This window comes from Thunnus albacares, chromosome 16 (assembly GCF_914725855.1).
Source record: "Thunnus albacares chromosome 16, fThuAlb1.1, whole genome shotgun sequence".
NCBI classification, from domain to species: domain Eukaryota; kingdom Metazoa; phylum Chordata; class Actinopteri; order Scombriformes; family Scombridae; genus Thunnus; species Thunnus albacares.
The window spans coordinates 25,174,651-25,190,643 of record NC_058121.1 but is presented as its reverse complement, the minus strand read 5'-3'; the positions used below and the strand labels follow the sequence as shown (position 1 = coordinate 25,190,643).

The window sequence follows — 15,993 nt, the reverse complement described above, 5'->3', positions numbered from 1 at the left end:
GGCTTCAGACTGCTCTGCATGCTTGGTTTCCGATGATTTTTTTCTACTTTCAGCCCGAGCCGATGTCGGTTTGTGACGGATTTATTGATCTGCCCCACGTACAACGCAAGTTCACTGCTTTGCTCCGCTAGCATTACGGTGTTTTCCATTGATTGGAGATAGTCACGTCGGGTCATGACTCAAATCGAGCTGGAACGCTGTGAGTGTTTTTCCATTACAGAGCACGGCGAAGTAAAACCAGTAGTTTACCTGTTGAGTGTACTGGTCGTCTGCGGCTCTTCATCAAACATCATCATCACTGTGGCCGTTTCGGCTTGTACTATTCCTTCCTGCATCGTTCTAACTGATCTGCAGAACAAAGAGCTCCGAATATCTCCATATGTTGTTGTGTCGACAGTTTTTAGCGCCGCTAACGAAGCTCTGCTAATTCCATGAGGAACACCTTTTGTTCCCTGTAAATTCTTCACAATGAAAGTCTCCAATTATTTAGTCGTTTAAAGCTTTTAATATGAAGCAGTGAAGCAGGAAAAGTTGGGTTTGCATCGGTGGTAGCTTAACACAACTCTGATGCAGCTGCCCCTCGGCAGGCTTCTTGAAGCTGGCCAATCAGAACAGAGTGAGCTCATTCGGAGAGTGGCCTTGAAGAGACGGGAGCTAAGACTGCCTGTTAGAGACAGAGGCTGAACTGAGGGGCTTCATAAAGGGCCAGTAGTCATCATCACTGTGTATAACAGAGTTTAAATGGAAAGTGGCAGAGAGCTTTGCAGCAAAAAGGTGGTTCAGGAATGCGAGAGCTAATGACACAGCGGCAAGGTAAAGAGTCTAGATTAAACAACAAATCAAATAAAATACAGTTGTGATCAGTAATAAAAAGATCCTTGGAAAATAAAGAATTAATATTCAAACCAAGAGTAAAAACAAGGTCAAGAAGTATGCCCTCAGTTGTGTGTAGGGCCTGATACATGTTGAGTGAGACTAGAGGCAAAACTGTCAGAAACATCATCAGCATGAATGTTAAAAATGATAAAACTGGATAGCTTAAGGACAGAGGACAAAAAGTCAGCGAATTCAATTAAAAATGATGAGTTCGGGCCAGGCGGAGGGTAGATTAAAATACAGTAAAAAGGATTAGAACGTCTGACTTTAATCATTTGAAGTTCGAAAGAAGAGAATGACCCAATGCTCACAAAGCGACATACAAAGTGGATCCTGGACACGGCAGTAAGTCCTCTACCGCGACCAGAAATCCTGGGCGAGCTGATAAAAGTGTAATCCTTCGGGCAGAGCTCGATGAGAGGGCCGAGTTTCATATCCCTCTGTCAGGTTTCAGTCAGGAACAGAAAGTCTAATTTCTTAGACAAGACAAGATCATTTAGCACCAACGATTTGTTTGCTATGGAGCGAACATTCAGTAACGCCATTCTCAGAGATGTAGAGACCCGGCTGTCAACAGAAGAATCCCATGGGTGCACCATGAGGCAAGGTGTGCAGATGACGGAGACTCTCTCCATCGTGTAGGTAGATTCCACTAACCGGGGATGGGGGAGGGCGATCAAGTCACTGAGAGGGTCGGGGAAGACAGGTCAGAAAAAGGGGAGTCTGACATTCCCAACCACGGATAAAGGGAAGTCATTCCACAGAGTAACAGGATACACCGAGCCGAAGCTCAGCAGAGGTGATCAGAGCTGTTTTCCAACAACACCTCGCCTCCAGAGCTGTCTTCGCTTCATCTGGACTCCGGCCCTTCTTCTTCTCCTCTTCCCGTATTTGTGAGAACTTTAGTGCTGCGAACCACTACGCGAATCGCCGGCCATTGACACAAAGGTGGGGCGACAAGGATTGGGAGAAACTAATCCATGGGAGTGGAAGCACCACGATCCACCATAGATGCTCTGATAAATAAGAAAGTCTGGCAATCATAAACCTGAGCAGCAAGTCCATCTTTGACCCCAGATGCAGAAGGTCTCCAAGACCATGTGATAGATAGCTCCAAAGCAGCTGATGGACCTTGAGGTGAGATTATTTTGCCAACAATAGTGTGTTTGTTCTGTCCATCACTTTGGAATATAATGAACAATTCCGACCTTTAATCTTGTTACCAGTAGTACGAATATTTTTTGAGAGTAATGAACACTGAGTGATACTAATGCTTAAATTACTTAAATGAATAATCCAAGTCTGTATGAAGACGACACAAGAGGTGCAACTAATGATGATTTTTAATGATTGATCTTTCAATTATTATTTTTAAGTAATCTATTAATTGTTTTGGTCTATGAAAGATCAAGAAACTGAAAAATGCCCATCACAACTTCCTACAGCCCAAAGCTGTGTCATCAAATTACTTATTTAGTCTCACCAACAATCCAAAACTCAACGATATTAAATAATACTATACTGTAAGATGAGGAAAAGCAGCAAATTCTCAAATTTGAGAACCTGAAACCATCAAATGTTTGGCATTTTTTAGAATTATGTAAAGCGATTAATCGATGACCAAAATAGCAGATTAATTTTCTGTCAATAGACTAATAGTTGCAGCTCTAAATTATACAGTTTCATCACTCTGTGCCATCTAGTTTGAGCTGATCCTGATCAGACCTTATTCAGGCTCACAGTTGCTGCTCTATTTCTGAGACATGTTCATGACGAAGTACAGCCAATACAATTCACAAAGCCTAAACAACATGACACAAAACTACTTTTGCTCTGGTTTACAAAAGCTTAAATCAACAGGACTGAATTCAACTCAGGCGACATTTGCACAGCTGCACAAACACATCTGCAGCAGAATGATGCAGCAAAGAAATGGAGATCTTTACTGGATATTAAAAGTTTTATCTGCAGAAGCACAGAAGAAGACTATCATTACAGAGAAGTGTTAAGTTGACAAAGCAGCTGACTGCGTGTGTGTGTCAGTTACATTAAACCACAGTAAAAGATATTTAACAAAAATATAACTAATAACTAACTGCTATATCATAATACCTTTAAGTTATGCATTATATCCCATTATGGCTTTTGATTTAAGTTAGACAGATATATCTGTGTAATATATCAGCTTATTGGGAATTTGGACTTCAGTTAATGTAAAGTTTGGGTTTTGTTTTTTTTACCTCGCGAGATTCTGCACGGTAAAGTTCATGGATGAAGTCGGACAGCGGGTGAGACTTCCCGAGAAACATGACGTCGCTTCCAAGGCTGTTTCTTTTCACTGCAATAGAGAACAGAGAGTAGCTGTGGTCAGAGAGGAAACCAGTGGTTACTGGGAGAAACTGGTGCACTCGTTTTACTGGACTGTATGGTAGAGGAGAATAAAGAAGGAAAGATGATGATGATGATGATGAATGGGAGGAAGAAGGGAAAGAAGAGTCATAAGAAAGAAGGGAAGAAAGAAGAGGGGAAGATGAGGAGCCTACAGTAAAGTATGTTATTAAGATGATGATTATACTGAATGATTAAAAACAGTTTGAGGCAGTTTTCAGTGAATTGAATTGTTTTCTGAACTGTGGTCACAGCAGCTGGTACAATCAAAGTATATCTGAAGGTTGCGTCTTAAATTTGTCTCAAACTTCTGTTTCTAAAGCGTGTCACCACACAGAAACTGATAGAAGTTGTGGCTCAAAACTACAAACAAAACAAAAGAAAAGATTTGCTATTATTATACTGATTTATTTTCATTAATGATTAACCTGATTATTTCCTCCATTAGTCTATAAAATGTCAGAAGATAGTGAAAAATGTGACTATTTCCCAAAGACCAAAGTGACGTCCCCAGATGTCGTCTTTTGTCTTATAAGATATTCAGTTCACTATCATAGAAGAATAATGAAAACCACCAGAAAATCTACACATTTGACAAGCTGGAACCAGAGTTTTGATATTTTTTTTCTGAGACTATTTAACTGAATGATACCAAAACTATTTAACATTTCCTGTCTGGCCAGTTTGCCCTCCAATGTCTTCCCACCTCCCAAAGTCCATCTTCTTCCACTACAGTCTGTGTTTTATATCAAACCTCACAGACTTAAGCTGATAAATAAATTCAAGTGTCAGTCAGAAATATTAAAGCTATGTCACACGCTAACCACTTTTCATTACAAGAGGTACGTTTCATTATAAAAGAAATCTGGAGTTTCACACTGCAACAGTCAGTGTTGGAAAGCTGCTCACCTTCCTCAGGTGTGAGGTCCGCGTAAACGTCAGCCAGAGCCGCCCTCAGCCGACGTTCGTCCACAAACGGCAACAAGGCCACACCTTCAGATAGCAGCACACATACAGAACATCATCAACAAACCACACGTTGACATTCACATACGAATTACAAAACTGTTGATTGGACTTCTAACCCTTGTAGTATTTTTTGCCACCAACCAACACTCACTGAGTGATAACAATGTATGAAAAAGTGTTTTTTTTCTTGCCATACTGACTTAAATTTGGCACGATCAAACATTACAGCTGTAAGTAAAGTATTTTCTGATATAAAATCCTGATACACACATCTAATATTTAACTGTTACATTTAATTTAAGAGCTCCACAACCTGCACTTTGGGAATTTGTTGCCCTGGGTTTTACCTCTCAGGCAACATGTCCATGACCAACTCTAATAAACCATAAACCTCAACCATAATCATCTATCATCTAAAGCATATTTTGTGTTGGAGGTTGTTGTGATACTGTTGATGTGATTGTGTTAAGTCAAGGCAATGACATGAACTAGCTGGAACAAATCTCTCCTTTACATTCTGTGTTATTTAACGGGACAGTGACTCACCTTGCCAGGCGTATTTCTTGCCGTTCAGATCAATGGCAAAGTCGTCCGGGTAGAAGTCAATGATGGAAGAATCCTGTGTCAAAGGAAGACTTTACTATTATAACTTGTAAAAAAGACGAGGCAGCAGCTGATTGTAGGCCTTTAGAAACTGATCTTAGAAGGTTTTATATGTTTCTACTCCACTGAAATACTTCACAGCCAATCACAGCCACCTTATCTTGAGTTCAGAGACCTCTTGAATTGTTGTCCTGAACCTCTTCGGATCCAAAAAACTTACCGGACTGCTCATGAGGTTTCGCCACGTCTGGGGCAGGAAGTTGCCGCTAGCAGCAGGAAACACTCCCATCAGCTGTTCCAGGGGCTTGAACTGCATGAAACAACCACACAAGTCATTTACATACTTGATACACATCACACAAGAAATACATTGGTAAGTACATCGTTATTAGATCATCTCTATTCATATATAAATTCTAAAACTGTTGTGATTGTTGTGGTGGATTTTGACAACGTTTCGATAAGAAGAAGATGGTAAAAACACAAAAGACATCGAGGTCAAATGGAAGGAAACTAGAGGAGACAGAAGATCAGAGAAGAGAAAGTGGAGAGAAGAGGCAGAGGAAGACGAGAGAAGGAGGTTTCGGTCCGTTCTTACCGGTTGGGTTCCCTTCTCAAACTCTGTGAACATGCCTTTGATGTCTTTGAAGTCAGAGGCGAACGGGGCGTAGTGAAACGGGAAGTACCACTTCCAGGAGGCACAGCCCTGAAAAATCAATCAGGAAATATTCTGACTTTAATATGACTTTACAAAACATCAACGTATAGTAAAGGCTTATTATTAACACAACCTGGAAATGTAACACACAAGATATTTACCATTTAACTCTGACTGCAGCTGCAGATTATTTGAATCCTTTATTAATCTGTCAGTATACAGTTCCCTTTTTTTGCACACTTTGTGTTATAGATTTAATTTTAAATTGATAAAATTGCCATTTTTGCTCATCAATCTGCACTCAATAACCCATAAAAGATATATACTATGTCCAGTCCATTCAATTTTCCCGCAGGTGGACTCCAAAAATGTTCTAGACACATCTCAAGGATAATTGAAGCTAATAGATGCGTCTGACAACAATCTCGAGTGCCATCGCGAAGGCTCTGAATACTTTTGTAAATGAAAGATTTGAGCTTTTGATTTTTAATAAATAAAAATTTCAAAAAACATGTTTTCACTTTCATTATGGGTTATTGAGTGCAGACTGATGGCAGTTTTATTAAATCCACAACACAATAAAGTGAGTAAAAAGTGAAGGGACTCAAGTACTTTCTGAATCCACTTTATGGTTACTGTTACTATCAAATAAAGGCAAAAAATATATATACAAATGCAACAAAGGGTTGAGTTTTCATCTTAACCACCAGCAATAACCATACAAAACAGCAAATCATCACATTTGAAATCTGGATTTTTTTTTTACTACTATTGGTTGAATTAAAGGGGACACACGCTTTTTGTCATTTATATACTACAATATAATTTTGGATATTAAACATGGTCAAAGTTCAGAATCTTCAGGTGAACGTTCAGTCTGCTCTGAGCACTCTGTAGTTGTTTTAAACGTCACGTTTTTTTATATTTCTGGTGTTTCTCAGGTTTTGTTTGGTTGTGTTAGATGTGATTGTTGTAAATGAATGATTTGTGTGTTGGCGATACATCTTCTGTCAATCAAACTACCGCAACCTGATTGTTTCACTTCAAATGTATATTCCTGCTGAGATTGTGTCATCGCTGGTTCAACTATGTGGTCATTTTTGCAGCTATAGCATGAACGGAGGTGTTGCATTGAATTGTATTATATGATCAGAAGTTCCTGTTATTTTCTTCTCCTCTTCTACGTGAGTAAAACCTGCAATTTGAACAACGGCTGTAACGCAACGAGATTTGATTTACAACGATATGAAACAACAGCAACATTGAAGAAGCTACAAACAGAATATTTGGCTTTTTTTTTGTTTAGGTGTACATTTTTTCCCCACTCTCATGACAGCAAGATAGATGAAAACATCTGGTGAACAAATGTATTTTAATTCCGATCAGGTCTAAATTTAACATTTTGTTGCTAGTGTTTTGAGTTTGAAATGTGACTAACAAGCCAACATGAGGACAAAAGGGGGGAGAGAAAAAAAAAAAAAAAAATACTGAGAGCCGACTGGGAAACGGAAAGAAAAAAGCTTTCCTTTGCCCTTTTTCTACAAAACTTCCACCGCAGCACAAAGCTTAAAATCCAATCTGATCAGACTAACGTGGCTGCACTGACATTTAAAAACCTTCACGAGCCCGGCTGAATCCTGATCAGACAGAGCCTGTTTTAAAACTCCCCAGTCTACTATATATGTGTGAAACGCTCCGCACCGCCGGCTCTCCACTCCACAATCAAATTTCTATCTGTCGTCGCTTTCAAGCTACGACGAAGCAAAAACCAATCCGGTCCTTGGAAAGATAAACCGTGTTGTGAACTAAACACCTGCTGAGAGTCTTTTACACATCAACATCAATTCCTTTCCTTCTCTGTGTTCTTCAAAATGTTTATGTAGGAGCCATGAAGAAGAAGAAGAGGAGGAGGAGGAGGAGGAATAGAAGAAAAAAAAAACATGTAACCCTGCAGATCAAGCATTTGGACCACTTATCCTTCCTGAGCAAACACGTCTCACACCAAAGAACGACCTTCACTTCCCACAATCCACCTCTGAGAAAACAAGGTCCTCCGATAAATCCACCAGTCCTCACATCTTAGCCAATCTCGTTTTAAAGCCCACCACTCTATTATTAAAGATGTTCATTTAAATGATAATATGGGACTTTACCATAATAAAAGGTAGAGGAGGCCCCGATCTCCACGTTCACATAATTGTACAGATCATTTATGGTAATATGCTGAAATGTTTTGTCTGATGGAGAAATTTATTTGTGACTGTAGTCCGGCGGGGTCAAAGACCACAAACCACGACAACAAAAAAATACATTTAGTGTTGTTTTACACGACAACGCAAAGAAAAAAAGGCTTGTTACCTCAATGTATTATTACAGTAAATAAACACATATAACGTAAGGAAATTTAATGTTTTCATTTGTCTTTCAGTTTAAGAATATTTGTCAAAATTAAGGCAGCAACTAAGAAATATTTCTAATTCATCTCTCAATTATATTGTTTTTGGCGAAATTTTTAAAAAAATGCACCGTTTTCTACAGCACAAGGTGACGTCTAAGAAAGAGTCTTAAAGAAACTCAATTTTTATGTCATTAATGGGCAATGAAACCAGATCAAACAACTGATTGATGTTTTTCTTGATAAACAACTTCAGCAATCAATTATTAAATTGATATTGTTATTTTTTTGTTCATTTACTGTTCAGCAGAATTCCAAAGTAATGATTGATATCAAACTGTAGTTAAACACCAACTACAAGATGCTTAGAAACATTATTTTATTATTAAAATCTATCAAAATGAAAAGTTTATTTGATGTAATCTAGAACAGTGGAACACAGTTCATTACACTGAGTATGACTATTTTATCTGTGATATGTTGACATTTGCCAAATTGTAAAAAAAATATTCTTATTGGCTTCAATCATTTGATCCTTCATTAATAAAAAAAATTTGGTCAAACTTTCCAGTGTTTCCCACAGATGGAGAATTAAAAAAATGTGAAGTTCTGCCAAAAAAAAGGGACTTTTAAGACGCGTCAGCTCTGTTTAAAATGAACTCTAGTGGCCTTCACAAACCAAATATCTCAAAATAAATTGAACAAAACGCATTAATGAATTACTAATTATCATACAACATCTAGACTGTAGACTGAAGACAATTTGAATTTGGTTTCTGCACTGATGCCCTTACTAGTTTAGATTCAGAAAGGCCTGATTTGATTTGTGTACATTAAATTAGTTTCAATTCTTTAATCTTTAATTCTTTAAAGATTCTTTAAAAGATAAACACCGATATTCCATAAATATGAGCACTTCTCTGTGCTGCTAACTTTTTATTCAACAAGCAACACTGCTGTTCTCTTCTGAATATCAAATAGCTTAAAGGTGTAAATTATACTCAACTGCCAGTTTATTAGATACACCCAGCTGGAACTAATGCAGTCTGACAAAAGTCTGAATATTTTGTCCACATCATTGGCATGAATGAAGGTAGACTAAATATTAGAAACACATCTCGGTATAAATAACAGCACCACAAACATCAGCCAGTTAAATGAACACCTCTCTAAAACGGTTTCATTATAACCTTTATGACGGCAGGATTTATTACAGTGCTGTTGTATTGAACTGCATTAGTTTTAGCCTGTTGTACCTAATAAACTGACCACAGGGACACAAGCAAACAAGGAAAATAAGAGCCGTATCCTACACATACTCAGGGAAAAGGCTGGATCGTTCTAGCTCTGGGTGAAACTGATGGGAGATATTTTGTCGTTACATTTCTGGTCCAAATTCATGACAAAGTGGGTCTGTCTACCCGCTGCACGCCTGTTTGATTTTTGAAAGAGAGCAAAATAAAACACACAAAAAAAAGCCCCCAAATACACTGTCGGCACGGTGAATGCTGCCTTCATCGAGGTTACACGCCTAAAAAACACGAGGGATCTGCAAAACTGAGACACAGGACAAAGTGTGAATCTGGTCTTTTGTGTTCTGGATAAAGCCAGCTCTCCCTTCTCCTGATCATTTGGAGAGGTGTGCGTGATCATAACTCTGTGGCGGCGGCGGCGGCGGTGGCGGTGGCAGAACCGTGAATGTGTGGCAGCGGAGAGCAGACACGTCCCACCGTCCGCCGAGGGCCCGTTAATGAATTCATCCAGAACGGCCCCCCCGAGACGGGCTTTGGATTGGCGAGCGGCGTGTGGAGTCAACGTAGAGCGTGCATACACGGAGCGCACAATCAGCCCGGACAAATCCCCCCGGGCTCTTCTGGAGAGGGCCCCCCCGCAGCTGATTATTTTATTTCAAGATAAAAGATCAATATTTTACAACAAGGAAATGATTTAGTGTATAATCACACCGCAAACAATAACTGGAGATATTAAAGACAGCTGTATGGAGATGGTTTAAGAGTACTTGACTTTTAATATAAAAGACAAAAAAAAAAACCTGTCGCTCTGATAAAAAACTGTTTATTCTCTCCAGGTCTTGTGTTTGGCAGAATGAATGGTTGTGATCTGATGTGATAAACTGTGAAAAAGTGAATTTTCTGGAAAATATCAATGAGACTAAAACCTTTCCAACAAACTTGCTCCTTAAATTAAACTGAGCATCCAAACAATTATTCATTTCCATTACAGGAAGTGTGAGTGTAGAAACCTTTGACGCAGCTGGATTAATTCAATTTGTTTTACATTATCAACTGGTGTACTGCCGTAATGATGGCTTTAAGTTGTTTATTTCTTATTATGACTTGTTTGTACTGTGGTGATTTAAGGATTGAAGATTATTCTGCTGTTAGAAAACTATTGTTTGATTTAGAGGACAAATCCATTTTGCTCATCTTCTCTTTTCTATCATTCCATTAATTTTATGTTATGTTATGAAATCTCAATGCTTTTCCTCTCAGATTCATTTACTCTTAATCCAAACAGCACTGAAAATGAATACAAACCTTTTTTTTTTATTTAGTGGGTAACAGGGCAGGAACAGAGCTTTGCCAGCTTGTTGTGTTACATCTCACAACCTCTTGACTTTGTACTACAAAAGACAAAAAATTCTGTGCAAAGTCAAGAGCTGTGTAACCATGGCATATTCCCACACATGCCGCACTAGGAAGCCCTCTCCTGAGAGTTACCATCTTATCGCTGTGATTACTCTTTAGAGCTGTTAGTGTGTGGCTCACTGATGTGTTTTAATAGTTTTTGGACACAATACTTGTTAGTGGATCAGTTCATTGTTGGTTTTGGTCCATGGGGTTTGTTGACATCAGAATATCACCAGACGTATCCATTAAAAATGTATTAATTGAATTCTAAAGCATTTATCAGTAAGAGTTGATTATTTAATAAAAAAAAAGAATGTATTAATTAAAACAAGATTAAGCTCTGCTGTTTAACCTGCAGCTCAAATATTCATTATATCCCAGTTTTGAGATGATTATTTAGCTTATTCTCAGAGCCTAATCAGTCGTAGAGTTTGTGAAGTTTATTCTAAGCTAATGACCAAAATGGAAAGAGTTCATCCTCTGAGGAGCATGAATCTGATTGGTAAATCTGACCTGCACATAGTGGGAACTTCATGAAAGGTGAAGTGAAGCCTTTTCAAAGTCTGTAATACTGGTTTTTGTCAACATTTCTCCACTGTCACAACTCAAACCTCCATCTTTTCTTTCAGGCCGTATTTGGTAGAACATTCCAGATGAAGGGCGATCACACCATGAGTTGTTGTCATTGAAGGTAAAGTGGTGAAATGCAGCTCAGGGTAGGACAGCGTTGTATGTGTGTTTTTGTGAAGTGAAGCGTTACCTGGTAATAGTAGCGCAGCACCCAGCAGAGACCCTCCACGTACGACTGAACCACCTTCCGCCTGAAATCCTCATCTGTCACGTCCACGTCAAACTTGGTCTTGTAGTATCTCTGCTTCCAGCCGTCCTCCCACAACCTGCAGCACACATGGACCTGGTTTTAATTTACTGATCGAAGCGATTTAGACGATGGAACTAGTTTTCCTCATAAAACCAAACTGTAACAAGTAGTGGTAAACAGTCTACTATGATAAAGAAAGACCGTCAGTTGCAGATATTAATGACCACAGTTTGAGTCTTGTTGATCCAGAGGTGATTTTCTCACTTTGGATAGAACAAACATCTGGAGAAAACCCAAAAATTCACCAATGAGAGGATTATGGCCTAAGGCAGTGGTTCCCAACTACTCTTTCCTCAGGCTCTCACAGATTGACCAACTTAACACACATTTAACACACATCCTTCCATCCATTTCACTCGTCAGTGGATTCAAACTCACAACCTTGCTGTAAGGAGACATTGCTAACCACTACTTTAATGAAAACTGAAATAATACTCAACAAAATAAGTATTGCAGCAAGAGAGAGCAATGAAGTCTCAAGACACATTAAAGCACTGCAACAGCAGTCTCTAACGCTTGCTGATTTAGTCTTATTTAAAATTAAAAATTTTCCAACTACAACTATTTTTACAGTATACTTCAACATGTCAACAGGCCTGATACAAAGAACAGGGAAATACAACAGCTGCAGAGCTGAAAATGATAAAAAAGAAAAGTTGTTTTCAACAGGTCAAGCCAGGTCAGTACTTCTCTTCATAAAATGATTTATATTCTTTTGTGTTTATGTTCAGTGTCAGTAAAACCAAGCTGAATATATTCTGTAACAGTTTTGTTCCGCCTGTTGTGGAGGAGCTTCAGCGTCCCTGGAAAGACCTCTACAGTCAAGGGAAGTGCAAGGCTAGGGTCACATGATCCACAAAGCTGGCATCAATAACTGTAACCGGCTCTGAAAAGTTGTATGTTGTAGCACTTCGACTAACTAGGAGGCGAGAAATGGTATTTTAGAATAAAAGTGGTGTTCCAAGAGTAATTTCATTTTTCTGATGAAGAACACCCAAATGCTCACAACCCATTCAGAATGAGACCCACCAGTTGGGAACCACTGGTTTGAAGCTTTGGCTCCATTTCGGTTGTAATTTCCATCTAGAAAACGACATTTTCATTGAGCGCCGACTTCATAAGGTGTTGGACCACAACCGGGGTCATGTGATACCTACCACGGGGTTGAGCTCATTACCATCATCACCACATTTAAACACTGCGAGTACTGAGAATCTTTACAGGTACATAAACAGAAATATTCAAATATAGTCAAATATTCAGTGGAACATTACAGCATGTAAAGTGATTAGAATAATAAGTAAATAAAAAGGTAAGTCCCACTTTAATAGCACTCCAGATATATTCAAGTGTTCTAGTAGCCCTGAAGTGCAAAGAGCAGAGTGTTAAAAATAAAATAACAAAAGGCAAGTTTAGTCCACAAGCAGTTCAATGTCAGCAGGCCTGGCAAAGACAGAATCGTAGAGTCTGATAGCAACCGGCAGGAATGACTTCCTGTATCGCTGCTTTACCAGGGTTGAATGAATCTGTTGCTAAAGATGCTCTTTAGCTTGGCTGACATGCTGTGTAGGGGGGGTAGGAGGTGTTCTCCAGGATCGCCAGCAGTTTTGCCAACGTTCTGTCTTCTGCCACCTCCTCCAGTGTGACCCGCTGGGATCCAATGACGGACCCGGCCTTCTTTATGAGTGTATTCAGTCTGTTGGCGTCCATTGCTTTGATGCCTTCGCCCCAGCACACCACACCACAGCATAGAGGATGGTGCTCGCAACGAGAGGCATTCTTGTAGATGGCCTCGGTGTTGGTGGACCATTCCAGTTTGTCGTCCAGATGGACGCCCAGTTCCTTGTAGGACTTGACGATCTCCACGTCGCTTCCACTGATGCGGACCGGAGGGAGAGGGGCTTATAATGTATCATAATATTGATCTACTCTTTCTTGAGGATTTACTGTCTGGATGCTGTGGCTTTGACATTACAACTGTTGGTTGCTTACATTGTCGGTGACCTTGAATTTAAATCTAGTCTACAGCTGAACATGAGTGTAAGAGTCGATCAAATGTTGGTAGTGTAAATGTACCTCAACAACGCGTTTACTCATTAAAAATCGCTCGTGTTCAGGATGCTGCTCTGTTCATCTATAGGCTGAAAAAAAAACAAAAAACACTGCACTCACTTGCTCACTGCTGCTGGAATAGTTTAATGGCTTTGACTTCTTGGTAGATTTGGGGCAGCGATGCTGTTCTGCACACATAATCAAGGCCGTCCAGCATCTGTGTCGTCGATCCTCGGAGCGGCCCGCAGGGAGCGTCGACTCCTGAGAGGAAAGCCTCCATGAATACCAATTTAGTCCAATGGATTTAGCAGCTTTGGTGAGTGCGTCACAGAGGAATTTACTCGAATATTCCTGCTTTCCATATTAATCACGTGCAGAGGGAGGCGGGAGCTGCTCGGCAGAGGGGTGAGCGTGTGCTGGGGAGGTGGCGGAGAGTTAAACAGCTTGTAACGCAGCTCTGTGGCATTAATGAGCAGCTCTCTGACTGAAGCTGGTTTGTTAGGATTCATTTTTTTTTAAAAAAAAAAGGTATTTTGAGTAGTGAGTTGGTATATTTAAAAACAAAGTACATACAGAATAAGTTTCACCAGCCCCAAAAAAGTTGCACAGAATTATCAGAAATCTCTTCTATCATTGTGTAGATTTCCAATATTAATTCCTCAGTAGATTAATGTACTGAGTGAAACATTATATTAAAGATAACAGCAGATCTGGAGTATTAATCAGGGCTGCAACTAACTAATTTATTTTCCTTATTGAGTAATCTGCCAATTATTTTCTTGATTCATCATTTTTCTATGAAATGTTAGAAAAAAAAGGGAAAAAACGTCTTTAATATTCAGTTTATGATGATGTATGACAGAAAGCTTCTAATCATCACAGTTTAGAAGCTGCAACCAGAAAATGTGCTGTTTCTGCTTAAAGAAATGACCTAAATAGTTGCTGATTCAATGTCTGTTGATCAGCTAAATCGATCAATCAACAGTCATCTCACAGCTGATGTTTTGACATGTCAAAGCAGGAAAAGCACAGGTGTAATTAATAACATTAATGACGGCTGAATCTCATTTAGTTTTTCCCAATTCATGACTGTGTTATAGTGCATGATGGTTCAACAGTACCGCTTTTTTTGGACATTTGAATGGGACTGACGCACTGTTAATGTTATCAGTTAAACTTGTGCTTTTCCTGCTATGACGAGTCAAAATGGAGCTTAAGGCAAGTTTCAGGCGACCTCGCTGTGCGCTCACACCCAAAGATTCATAAGCAACGAAAGCAGCCGGCGGTCATTCGTTTTCAGTGAAAGCTGGAGACGAAGGGCTTCAGACGCCCGGGCAGCAGCGAGCAGCGGTGAGCAGCGTGATGCAAACACCAAGAGCAACAAGTTGAAGTTGAGCAGAGTTTGACTTCATGCAAATTAGCAGCGATGCTGCTGAAGCACCAACCAACAGCAGTCAGGATTTCATTTTCTTCCCACAGCAACTGCTGCACTAAAGTTCCCAGCAAACATCTCTTACTGCTGCATTTTCAGGCTATTTTTACACTTATTGTTTTAGATGTATTTTATAACTAGCCGATAAAGGCTACTCGGCCAACAACATGATTTTGAAAGTAAAACAGCATTTTGATATTTTAGATGACAGAAATATACACAGGCACATTGTCTTACTGAATAACACAGAGTGGAAACATGAAAAATTGCATATTTTATCATCCTTGTCAAGTGTACAGTTTGCCTGCTGAATAGCTCTACTACAAACTTGATATTGGCCACAACTGAAGTGATGTCTGCAGCTCTGCTTGAACGACCCGCCCCCTGCTGACAACTGCTGGAGGGCCGCCGGCGAGCAGCCAGCGAGCAGAGCACCCGCCGCTGCTCATGAATCTCTTGGTGTGAGAGTCCAGTAAGAGTGTGGTTGATTTGACTGGTTTGAAGTCAGAGACCGTGTATCCCTGTTGTTATCAAACTTCCCTTTCCCAAACTTCCAGAAGTGTTTGTCGTGACTGCATGTAAAGAAAACAGGACAGACTGGTTGTGAATATGCCCAAATTTCTCACTAAATGTGGAGTTTATTTTTCTAAAATATCTACATGAACATGTCAGTTTCAGTTCCTCTTTCTCTCGTTGACACAAGCGTGCTTTCAGTTTCTCTTCATTTTGTGCTTTCTCTCTCTCTCTCTCTCTCTCTCTAACGTTCTTATGATGGTGTCGTCCTTCATCTCTAAAACACTGAACTAACTGAAGAATGAGCTTCCTGTTAAACTAGAATTAAATGAAATTCTTTACCTTAATTTATGGATTTTTTTATCTTGACACCTTCTTTTGACTTTGGTGAAGCTTGTTATAAGAGTGTTATACAAACTTTTATTATTAACAGTTTATTATAACAGTTATTATATATTGATGCATTAAACTAGACTGAATTTAACAGGGCTGCCCCCACCAAAGACTTTCCTAGTCGACTAGTAGTCGTAAGTTCAAGCCGTCAGTCGACTAGCCATCACACGTTTATGATATTAA

At 39.5% G+C, this 15,993-nt stretch overlaps 1 protein-coding gene across 1 annotated transcript in view; it reads right to left on the bottom strand.

Annotated features, from left to right (window-relative positions):
* xrn2 (5'-3' exoribonuclease 2) overlaps window positions 1-15,993 on the bottom strand; it is a 46,280-nt gene that overhangs the window by 17,156 nt on the left and 13,131 nt on the right. The window contains exons 18-23 of the mRNA XM_044377103.1: window positions 11,301-11,436; window positions 5,435-5,542; window positions 5,057-5,146; window positions 4,780-4,852; window positions 4,174-4,257; window positions 3,117-3,214 (exon numbers count right to left, since the gene is read on the bottom strand). Of these exons, the coding sequence (XP_044233038.1) occupies window positions 3,117-3,214; window positions 4,174-4,257; window positions 4,780-4,852; window positions 5,057-5,146; window positions 5,435-5,542; window positions 11,301-11,436 (589 nt within the window). The remainder of the gene's footprint in view (window positions 1-3,116; window positions 3,215-4,173; window positions 4,258-4,779; window positions 4,853-5,056; window positions 5,147-5,434; window positions 5,543-11,300; window positions 11,437-15,993) is intronic.